The sequence below is a fragment of the Aythya fuligula genome, chromosome 2, assembly GCF_009819795.1.
Source record: "Aythya fuligula isolate bAytFul2 chromosome 2, bAytFul2.pri, whole genome shotgun sequence".
Taxonomy (NCBI): domain Eukaryota; kingdom Metazoa; phylum Chordata; class Aves; order Anseriformes; family Anatidae; genus Aythya; species Aythya fuligula.
The window spans coordinates 63102212-63114539 of NC_045560.1; the positions used below are offsets into that span (position 1 = coordinate 63102212).

The 12328-nt window shown below is 39.0% G+C and overlaps 1 protein-coding gene across 5 annotated transcripts in view; it reads right to left on the bottom strand.

The window, feature by feature from the left end:
- ELMO1 (engulfment and cell motility 1) overlaps positions 1-12328 on the bottom strand; it is a 313771-nt gene that overhangs the window by 14729 nt on the left and 286714 nt on the right. For all 5 annotated transcript variants that reach the window (XM_032181430.1, XM_032181431.1, XM_032181432.1 and 2 more), the window contains one exon: positions 7842-7954. In XM_032181430.1, coding sequence (XP_032037321.1) covers positions 7842-7954 — 113 coding nt within the window. The remainder of the gene's footprint in view (positions 1-7841; positions 7955-12328) is intronic.

Genomic DNA, 12328 nt, shown 5'->3' on the forward strand with positions numbered 1-12328 from the left:
AAGAAGAAATATTTCTTATGTATGAAAAGCAGGGCAGGGACTTTGCCCAGTAATTTCACTTGCTTAAACATAGCTGGCATTCATTTACCATTTCTGTTTTGATTTTGCCACTGGTTCCAAGAACAAATACTAGCAAGAAGCAGCTGACTTAGTTTTACATGATATTTTGTTACCCATGATATGCATCCTAGGTAAGTAACCACTGCATTTAGCAGCTAAATTTAACACACCCATAAAAGGTTCATTATTTTGAACCCCCTATGTGAGAATTAAGCCCTGCCAGATGTCATCTGTTGCACATCCAAATATTGATACATTTGAAATACTCCATAACTTAAGAAAATTTTGACTCATGTCTTTTTGTAGTTGAGAGAACACTCCCATATTTATGGGGAGAATGAACACAACAAACACGCAAAGATTTTAAAAACATTAAGTCCATTGTCTTCTAGATAACTCAGTGGTTGGTGTGCTCACAAATGGGCATGTATCACATTCCTCTTTGCATTTTAGCCCTTCCTAGGAGATGTATACTTATGCTTCCTGCCAACTCCTGTTTCTCAGGATATAACTGCCCTTAGTGCTATTTGTTAAAATCTATCCCCTGAAGAACATCAGCTTTGCAGAGCAGGGCTACCACGCTGCCTAGCAGGCAAGGGTGGTGCTTGCCAATTCCCTTTCTGAAACAGCAAGAACAAGGTTACCTTTTCTTGTCAGGGCACTTTCTATTTAATAAATAGATCACAATGCTAAGCTGTCAAAAATACAGTCTTGTTACAGCCAAGCTATAAATCTCCAGAAGCTTAGAGCAAGGCGAGACGTTGAAGTGCTGGGGGGGGCTTCTCTGCCTCTGTGCTCCTCTCGCTGCAGGTAGCACTGATGCTGTGCCAAGCAGCAGCCGAAGGGAGAGTTTAGGGGAAATGCTAGCACTGACAAAGCCCCATCATGCTGCTGTCGCCAGGAGCGGATGAAGCCACAGCTGGGATAAACGCAGGAGGAGCTGTACAGTCACCAGTCTGGTGTTAGCAAAGCAAGGACTTCTTCGCTCCTTCAGTAAAATCTTCACAGACCCTACTCCTTTTTAAGGACCCTCGGAAGTACCCTAGCCAGCCATTTTAAAATACAATGCACTATAACACAGAGAAAGGCAATTCAGTTTGAATGTCAAAAGTGGGGTGCCATACAGCTTTTTAGAAGATTTTGTCAAAATGCAAAAATGTTTGGAGAAAATAAACCACACATTTCCAACCACTTATTGAGTGTTCAGGCCCTTCTTCTGACAAGTTCCAAAAGACCTTACTAACCACTGGCAAAAGGTCAACACAGTGATGGGGAAGATTCTGTTTACTTGCTTCAAAGACATATGCACTACTAAAAGGTGTGTGGGTAGGAGAGCCTGAGATGATGATTCTGTGATGCATAGAAAAAGAGCTGCTGAAATATAAGCATTCCAGGACCGTAAGCAGCACGTACCATATTGCACAGCATGGGGTCAAGAGGAAAATCCCACTTACAAAGCATTTGTAGGGATTTGAAACAAGAGCAAGCAGGAGCATTCATTCAGTAGATTGTCATCTGAAGAATACACACAAAAGCAGTTTGTCGGGCAGCTTGTGCATCAGAAACTTTGTGCATGTGAAACTTTTCTAGATTCAGAAATTTTACAGAGAACTCTACCAGAAGCATTTCAAAACCTGACACTTAAAAAATATATTCTGTTAAACCTGATGATAGACCATCTTGCGCCTTGTCTACCACAGAAAAGCCTCTAGTGATTGTAGCAGGAGGCTACATACCTAGCTTTAACTGCAACTTCGGTGTTTCCAAGACTGTTCAGGACAATATATCCTTCTGACACTAAGATTACAACTACCATTTTTTCCCTAATAAAAGCCAACTTGGTCTCACTACTTTGTCAATAACCTGGTGAAGATGATGATATAACTGGATAAAGTAAAGTAAAATATTATGAATTCCTTTTGACTTAGTGTGGGGCTATAGTTTTTATTGAGGGTTTGTAAAAGGTTTCTTCTTCAGCCTCCTAAGAGTTAGACCATTTTGGTAACCTTGTTCCCATTTCAACCCCCTGCTCCAATAACAAAAGGAGAAAAGGCCCAGTGAAAATTTCTGTACTTCATTTTCACAAAGAGGTGATTTTATCATAAGAAAGCCTTGCTCTGAAGGCTTGAGAAGCCTCTTACAGCAATTCCCCATAACCCAAGGTTAATTAAATAACTAATAGCCGTAGAGTGAAGCTTGAAGCACGTCCAGTGCAATCCTCCTGTGGGCTCACTAATAACTGCCATCGCACCACAGCGTGGCTGTCAGGGGGAAAGCCCTTAAATGAAACCTATAAATGGAACTAATGAGGTTCCCTCAGTCGCAGCCACTGAGCGACCGCAGCAGCCAGGCTGAGCAGGGCAGACAGCACACCAGTGATGGGGCATAACCATTCTTGCCTTCCCGGAGCCTCTACAACCACCTCAGCCTTAGCCAGCTGGGGTTCTTCTTTTCCTCTATGTGACGTTACAGTTTATCAGACAATAACCTACTTATGCGAGATCACGGCGCCTTGGAGGGGAGCAGCTCTGAATGGGATGTATGTTATTTTACTAGTACAGGTGCTGAATGCAATTTTGTTGGAAGTGGAGTATATAAAGTAATGCTGCAGTCAAAATAAATATCGTATGAAATTGTTCCCACTGACAAGAAGGGTGAAAGAAGCCTTAATTACACAAGAGCATGTGGGAGGTGGCGAGCATTTACTTTCAGCTCCAAATAGATAAACCAAAAAAACATGTAGAAGAAAAAAGAAAACCCTGAACTCTTCTCTACTATGATTAGAGAGTAGTGCTTATAAAACAATGAAGAACTACTGACCAAAACCTCCAGAGCTCTTAAATACAAATCTGCTAAGCTGAAGTGCCACGAATTCTCAACAGCCCCTGCACTCCTCAACAGAGATCTGTGTGTATGTGTACACACTGAAGGAGGAGTGGATGCTGAACACTGAGTCTTTAGATACAATGTGATTTCATCACAATTTTCAGGCACTAGCATTTAATGTTGCCACTGAGTTATCTATCTCTTAGTTCACTGACCTCTGATGCAATCAAATTCAAGTGCTAGAGATTCTTCTTTGGGAAACTGTAGTAGTCATTCTGTTGTGATTTTTTATTTGTTTGTTTGTTTTGATTTGTTTTTTAAGCCTGAAAAAGTTTTAAACATTTAAGCTTCAAACAATTGTTAAAACAGCTAGTGGGTTAAACATATCCTAGCACATTGTTAAAACAAGGTTAAAAAAATCCTGAATAGCAAAACCAGCTACCAGTTTGGATAGAAGAGTAATATTCAAAACTGTGACCAAATAGTAGGGCACAGAACATTTTGATGTTGGGCTACAGAGTGTGTGGCCATTCATATGGTATTTCCACGTGCATTAATGGCCAATGACTCATACACCCTTAACAATGCTATCCCGAGTGAAGAATTGAGGTGGTTAGTACAGAAGTGCTGTAGAGTTAGACCTCTGGAGAGAAAATAGCTCAGATGTCCAATGAAAAAAGTCTGTGAGCATACCTTTTATCCCAGGATATGTTCCAGATTACTAAAAAATGAAAGGTGGGTTGTTTTTTGTTTTTTAAAGAAAGGCTTGATCACACATTTAGCAAAGGGAACACACGTGTAATAATGTCAGTAAAACCTTCCAAATTTGGATGTAGCTTTTAGATACATGTTTGTGGACTCACCCTTTCTCTTTCACTGTGCTGTTTCTCTAAGATACTTACCACAGTGACACACTGTCACTCTAACTGGTCTTAGCTGGTTAGATGAAAGCCAACAAGTTCTGAAAAGGCTTGGCGATTAATTGGCTTGTGGTAATGCCAGAGGCACTCTGGTTAACCAGTTCCTCTCAGCATGTCACATACTTGAACAATATTATTTTTATGGGAGTGTGGGAGGGTGGAACAAAGTAGCAGCAGTAGCTTTTTGCAGAAAAAAAGACAAAGTGTGTTCTCATTCAAAAGTGTGAGTCACTTATCCTAGCAAGAGATGGAAAACTTGTCTTTGCTTGATTTTTTTAATTTAAGTTTTCTCTTTCCAGGTTACTAAAAAAAATATTCTGCCTTGTGTTTTAATATAGTAGTGTGCATCATCAGGCTTTCTTTCCCTTCCAAATATAACTGTACAAGAAACCTTGTCTTCGACTGCAAAACCACTTCGATAACATGCAATTTCTCTATAATCTTTTATAAAGCTAACAGGGGAATTTATTTCCAAGAGTACACTCAGCAACAAACTACAAATATACTGGATGACAGCTACAGAAGTATCTATTATTTCCAATAAAATGTCTTGATCTGCTACTTAGCTTTACTGGAAAAAATAACATTTAGGGTTATAAATAGCTTTGTAGGCTTTCGATTTAGTCTTCACCCCTTTCTTTCAGGAATTACCAAAGGAAGGAGAACAATGAAAAGGGCTGTCTGTCAGCTGATGTCCACAATCAGAGAACAAAGTGGGGACTTGCAGAGCTAGTCAATGAACAGTGACCAGAACAGCAGACCAGATTTTACTGTTTCATTTCCTATTGATTAAGAATGCCTAATAAAAACAGGAGTTAGTACTGCAGTTCAACCATGAAATGTTGCAAGGCAAAGGCCATGTACTCTTTGAAAGTGGCAAGGATCCTGCTGGGACGATAATACATGTAGTATTTCTGGATTTCGGCTGCAGAGAGACCCTGATGAACAATAATCCCGTGCTGGAATACAAAAGGCAGAGATCTGACTGCAGATACTTCACCGCTTAACCTTCAGCTCCGCTCCCTGAAAAGAATCACCTGTTGGACTGGATGTGTTCCAATGCCTTGTATGTAAGAAATGTTTTTCACCTCCTCTCAGAAGGTCGTAAGAGGATGCAATCTCCCTCCTTGTTTGTTTTTGTTTTGTTTTGTTTTGTTTGTTTTTTTTGTTTTGTTTTTGTAAGTCAATTGTTTCGACTTACTGTGACTAACCATGTGTGTCCTACCAAATGTTCAAACAACAGTCTAAATGGAATTTATTGTGGAATAATGCCAGTTAATTATTTTTTAAACAGGCAATTTAATGCTTTCAGCTTCTCCTCTGTAGGCAACGTTCAGGTTCCTCTTGTGTAATCTGTAGATTTGCAACATTTGTCCCAAGATTGTCTCAAGAGAAAAAAGAATTATAGGAGATGTAAACGGATCAGTACACATAGAGGTAGAACAGCTACCTGATCTCACTACTCTTACAAGGGAGGTTGCCACCTAACGGGCAAACCGTGATGCCTCACAGCATTCCCCATTCCTGTTTTGGCACAAAGTCAACCTGGATGGACCATGGCCATGCTCCACAGCAAGTGAGCTGGGGCAGTGGGCAGGTGATGGGGCTCCTGCTGATCCTCTCAGTAAGCACAGGGCACATGTACTGTGTGTGGGGTGGGTTAGGGGATAAGAGATGGGGAGGTACGGTAAAGGTAAGAGAAGGCACATTCAGGAGTTTGGGACTTGTACCATTTCTAGTAGGACATACAGGGGAGTTATCTGAAAGCTGGTCTGCCTTGATGTTTATCATCATTTGCTATGCCTCTGGTCCTTCACTTTAGCTCATCTTCTAGTTCTTGATATCATGGCAGGCCTGGTTTAGAGCTTGCTCTGGTTGGGGTACAGGCAACACTGAAGGAAAGAGGCGAGTTTCAATAGAGCTTCTTCCACTTTGTGTCAACTGCAACTATTTGCTATATGGACTATGCCAGGCACTGTACATACCTTAAAAGGGACGCTTCCCAGTTAACCAGTTTATAAACCAAACATGTTTGTGTTTACAATGCTTTTCTTGTTCATTGGATTACATAGTGTTAGACCTTGGTGAGTTTTGTCATCTTTAGTAATGGTTGTTGTGTCTTTTCCCTCCCTTTTTCCCAGGGGGATACCTTACACTTTCACTTCAGGGAATAGAGGAAGACTGACATAAGGTACACACAACTCTAGGGCATGTGGAAACATGCCCTTCTAAATGAACATTTATCGGACAAAGTGAAAAAAAATCCAAACCAGTAACCACCAAACCAAACCAAACCAAACCAAACCAAACCAAACCAAACCAAACCAAACCACCTTCAGAGAAGGTAAGTAAGCTCTTTGAGGCATGGAAACAAATATTTTGTTTCCAAAGAATCATGAACTCTTTTGGCCCTGAATAAACAAGACATCGAAGCAATCTGGTGGCCCATACAGTTCACTCCAAGGCATAGTACACAGTAACGTTCTTAACTGTGGACCATAAGATCAAGTTGCTATTATTCTTTTTCTTTTGTTTATTATTATTTTCAGGTCCACTCAAATAAGTTGAACCAATTTACATCTTCTACGGTTTTTGATCCTATGAATTACGGACTTACAACAGCTTAAGATAAAATAGTCTATCTTCTACTTGGAGATTTGCCAAAACAAGTAGGTTTGCCACAGACCCTGCTCCTTCCCTAGAATTTCAGTCATTTGGATTAAGGTTCTGAAAAGAATAAAATAAAAAACAAACAAACAAACAAAAAAAAACAACAGTACTGATAGCCAAACAAAACTATACATTACTTCAGCTAGTTTCACTCCACAAAGATGTTGCTGAAGGGAAACACATATCATGCCTTCTTATGAAATCTGTACAGAAGTCATGGTAGAATATTAATGTTCTTTCCCTAAATTCTGCTCCAAGTGCTTTATAGGTGTTTGTAGTCTTGACAGAGAGTAAATAAAGCTGCATCATATTTTTCCGCAACTTGACCCTTTGATAAAGGCTTGGAATTTTCCAAAATAACCACTCAACATTAAGGAAAATTGCCTGCTTGTTTCTTAGAAATCAGGCACTGCGGGGATTCTTCCTTCTGTGAGGAAAGCAACTTTTCTCAATTGATTTGAAGGTCTCAAATATGGCAGTACTTTGGCAGTACTTAGCTTTTGTAACTTTCTATTTTTCATTGCATTTGCAGTTGGGAAACAAACAGCAATCTGAATCTTGACAAAATAAGGGTTCTAAAGGGATTTTTTGGGATAAAATTCTAATTAATCTGCTCAATTTATACTATATACCCATTATTTTGTTTTAAGAAAGAAGCATGCCCCCCTATGAGGGGAAAAAGAACCATAAAGAGTTTAATTGTAAAAAACGAGCTGTAAATCTAGTACTGAGCAATGACTCATAGGATTGGGAAAAAGAATCTTCTCATGTCAATCATTATTCATCTGAATGTAAACAAATTACTGATCTAAGTGGTTTTTAAAAGTACATTTGAACTCCATAATATATTTAATGTATATGGTAATTCATGGCAAAAACTAAGGACAGGCAGTACCAGAGGGAAAGGTACAAAATGAGCTCATCACATGTATAAAAGTACTGAACATCTGTTATTTGTTTAGTAATATAATTTAAATAAACCTACAAGAAAATAAATGATCCAACTCTGAGACACTCAAATTGTGGATACACAAAGTTATATGTGCTATTCCTGCAGAGGTAGAAATTTTATTCTGAGAGAACAAGGAAACTGGACACCGAGGCAAAAATGGAAATACTACGTTCAGACTGCTGCTTGAGATTTTCATCAAATGCTGAACTTATTCCAGATGAAACCAAAACCAGTTCCAGTGAAACAAAGAAGATTCTACAATTGCAACCACGAGATTCTTTCAGATGTTCCCTAGTAAAATCAGTCAAGACAGCAATAAAACCAAGCTTCTTGTTAGTAAGAGCAGTACTCATCATCTCAACTTTTAGACAGAAGTGATAATAAAAAGTCAGACCCGGAAGTCTCAGCTGTACCTTGTCGACGTCGACTGTTGAGTTTCCTAAAGCAGGTACCCTCCACAAGTCGATTAAGACGTTGCTGCTTGATCAGTTCTAAGATCTCAGGCTGAATCTTCTCTTTTAGTTCCCTTGGGAGGAAAGAAAATAGACACTTTTGAGATTCAATCGAAATCCATCCTCTTTCCTCTAAGGTTGAGAGTCTCACAAGATGTTTCTGTCCAAAGGAGTCAACAGTGAGAGGCATGCCCAGGTCAGAATCTAGCCTGCTCCAGAAAAAAAAAAAAAAAAAAAAAAAGTTATGTTATAGCAAGGCATGGGAGTCAGGGTATCTCTGTTCTAGACATCTCCCCACTACAGCATCAGTGTATGACTCAGACAAGTAACTTACTTGTTTCTCAGTTTATGCATCTAAAAATAACACTTCCTATAAAGCATCAACAAGCTTTCTCTGCAGCAAATAATGCTCTTTCATTGCAGGAACATTGTGAAGCTTATTTGAGGGTCTGTCACCTTTTGTTGCACAATCTTCTGCTAGTATACTTTACTAGCATTTAGGACAATACAAGAAGGCTAAAACACACTTTGAAATAGCAAGAAAAAACAGCAATGAGCAATGCCAATGAGCCAAAACCATTACCAGTGCTATATGATTCTTATTGATCCTATGCAGTTCAATTAATTCATTTCTAGCAGAATTGAGTGGAAGAGTAGCCCATGATGGGGACTGCTCAAAGATCAAGTTTTACCCTTGCCCGGGAGTGCAGAAACCTGCAGTGCATTTAGAAATGTTATTATATATCCTTTAGGAAATCTATTTTCTTCATCCTACTTTGATAAAAGAGTTAAAAGTGTCAAGAACTAGGTGGAAAAAATATGCGGGTAATATTTAAAGCTTGAGTTCATATACCATCACATGGATTCAGAGGTGTCTGAATTCATCAGTTATATCCTCACTTAGATTCATTAAGAATACATAAAAGACAGGTTGAAACATCAACTTGACAGTAAGCCTGGTAAGATTAAAAAAATAACTGAATGTGTAGATGGTTTATAAAATATGAAGTGTGTCAGAACCATAATTTTGCCTTGCTGTGCACAGTAGGTAATACCAAAAATCATTCTGTCTGGCAGTATGTTCCAGCAGTCATCATCAAAAGAAAGCAAAGCTGTGCTATTCCATCGATAAAATAAAAATGTGTCACTTAGGAAGTTTGGTCTCTGCTGATTTCCACATTCACGTGGATCCTGTACCTTTAATCTGCCAACACCCCATTGAAACCACTGGAAGTTCTCTGTTAGAGACATCAGGGCTTTAAACAGAAATGCCATCATTCTCCCAAGTATTAACAAAATGGCTGGAGTACTTGATGCATAACCCACAGCATATTCACAAGCTGGGAAAATATGGCTGGTCAAAAAGCAAGCAAGCATTGTAACTATAGAAACAGGCCACCTTTCGGAAATGTACTCTAAGTCCTTTAGGATAATTTCAAACACTATGGTTTTCTTATTGAGAACTAAGGCAGGAAAACACTGAATAGTTAAATACTATGATCAGAACAATTTTGTGCTTGAATAAATGTCTTGCCTTTCAGAACTGTTGTGCTTCCCCACTCTTCAGGTAAAAGCTGGGAGCAGGGGCAGAGGAAAACCATGTTAAAACACAGTGCAGATTACTGAACGGTCTAAGCTATAGGCTTTGTCTCTAGCTGGATTGAATTCAAACATTCAAAATTGATAAAAACATCAGTGTGATGTTTAGGTAGTTTAATTTAGAAATTAGATGACTGTCATTAAAGAGGTGTTAAAGATATCATAAGATTATAGTTATAAGACACTACTGAAAAGAAAAAAAGAAAGAATGGGTCATCCAGCACATTAACATCTGGTTATTAAAACCCGGAGTATTCCTTCTTCTGTCCTCTAGAGTCCCATCTGCCCTTTACAAATCATAAGAAGAGAAGGATTTCTAACCAATCCAAAAATAAACAGGTAATCCCCTCCGAAGTACTTCAGTGTCTAAGACAGACTTTCCACAGGAGAAAGGAAGGTAGGAAAGAAGGGAAGCCTTTTGACTCTTTGCTGATGTGCCAGAGCTCTTTTTGCCTCTTTGCTGATCTGCATTGTATTTGTCTTCACAACAGAGAAGCTCAGAGGTAGTACTTTCTTCAGTTTTACAGTCCCCATGCTTGAGCACACAGAGGAACAAAGAGCTAAGGGAAGATCATAAATGCAAATATATTTTTGGAAAAATTTATTTATTCTCCTTCAGATGACATCAACTGAACAGTTTGTGCCTTGTGAAGAGAGAGAACAAACGAGGAAAGTCTAAGGCTTTAAAAATTGCTGTTAGCTTCCTCCCGTGTTCCTGTGATGTAAGAATGACAAAAGTCAGTGGGCTGATATGACAGAAGGGTTGAGGGAACTACAGAGTAATATATGATCAGTAATTTTCTGATCTCACTGGTCTCAGCACTATAGGCAAAATCCTGCTATCAGTTACATGCTTTTAAGATAACAGACCTGTCTTCAAATCTGAAAACTATTGGATTATTTTTTTAATTATTCAGACGAAACTAGCTCTTCTTCAGTACTAGTTCAAACCAGCAAGTTTCCATATGGACAACAGAACTTTATCGAGTATTAAACCATCCCTATTTCCACATAATGTGTCAAGGAGATCTCTGGTTCTCTACAGGCTAGGATTCCTTCCTAGACACCTTCTTCCACAGCCATTGCATATAAACCAGTGACATTTTATAGTTTTGTTGTGCAGTGGTGGTTTGGTTGATCTGTAATGATCCCAAGCTCATGAATGCTTTCTGTGCTGTACGACTTCTTCCTTTCGCTCTGAAAAAATGAGCTCCATGTGAAACAATGATCGTATAAAAGAAACAATTACTTGTTGAAAAAAAATGTTGCTGCATTTACAGGGATCTAGAGCAGTACTTTCCAACTTACATTCAAGTCCAACTTAACTGAAACTTCCCTCATCCAGCAGCTTGAAAACTCAGAACATCAGTACTTCACACAAAGAACAACAAAAGAAAGACTTTTATCATGTTAAAGGCAGGAAAAAACATCATCTGACTGCCATACGCTCAAGCAGAATTAAACAAGGCCCACTGACTTTACATTCAGCTGTGCACAATCTCTTTTAGCATATCTGTAAGGCTTTAAAATATACAGCACAGCCACGATTGCTCTCTTCACTCACGGTCTCTTTTCCTACAATGGGACCATGATTCTGTACTTCTATAAGTCGTGTCATCTGTGCAATTTGAGAGAGTTCAGTACACGGAATCAAATCAAACGGGAAAATGAAAGAACCGTTTCTTTTCACTGTCAAGAATAAGTGATCATGGATGCAATCAAAATGCAAATGCATACAGCCAAATCTCTGCAAATGCAGTTGTGATTGCTTAAACACCTTATCGATTTAGTTAGCCTCTATAGCCTTTAGGCTTAGCCTTTGTCCAGAATCTGGTAACATTTCATTTGCTTTTAACTATTTGAGTTAGCTGTTTCATTCATTCCATGATAGGGAAGGAAATTCTGCACTGTGGCAGCAACTAACCAGAGCAATACTGCAAATAAAGAGCTTGCAAAAGGCACTAGCAAGTTTAGTAGCTAGGCAATGCTGCATGAGAATATAAATAGCTGACCTGTATCATAGTTAAACAGTTGACTCATAGGGGAGGAAGCAAGGAAAACGAGAAGCTTTGGTGACAAGCTTAGCACTACTGAGTGGCTTGGAACCACTAAACATTGCAGGGGAATGGCAGGGGATTTCTGAGCAGTGTAATGATGCAAAACTGACTGGAACCATTTGTAACTGTTTAACTGATGCATTACTATGAGTGACATCAGTTCTAATTGGGCATTAAGTCCTATCTTCTAATACATTGAAAACATAAAAGAAGCATTCTCCCTTTGATCCACATTGGTATGATTAAAATTTAAGTGTGTAATTCCACTTAGTTTACGCTTCCGCTGTTGCCCGACTGCCCTTGGATGAATGTGTCCCTGGAGCTCGTACTTAGATATATCTATATCCTTTAGAAATAAATCAAAATGAGCATCTTGCATCTGAATTCTCAAATTCCCTAGTCCAAATCCTTCTGTACTGCTTTGCCTTGTAAAGGAGATTTGGAAAATCATGAGCCATTATACTTCAAACACAGTCAAGATTTCATGACATTTCAACTGATGCTTCTGGAATCCTCACTATTTCTCTGCTGATCTCAAAAGGTTCCTGCTATTCTCAGCACATCCTTTGTGCACTGCGGAGTCTGAACCTGTCCTGTGCCATTTGTTCAGCCATAAGCCTTGGTCCAAAGCCAAGTACAGCCTCCATTTTTGATATAACAGAACAAAGGATATTTTGAGCAGCAGGCAGGAGCTGTGGTGGCAATATTAGCATTTGATTCTTCGCAGTAAACAACAGAGAAATGAGAATCCCATTGTCTTTCTGCCAGAATTGATGTTATCATTTACAAATA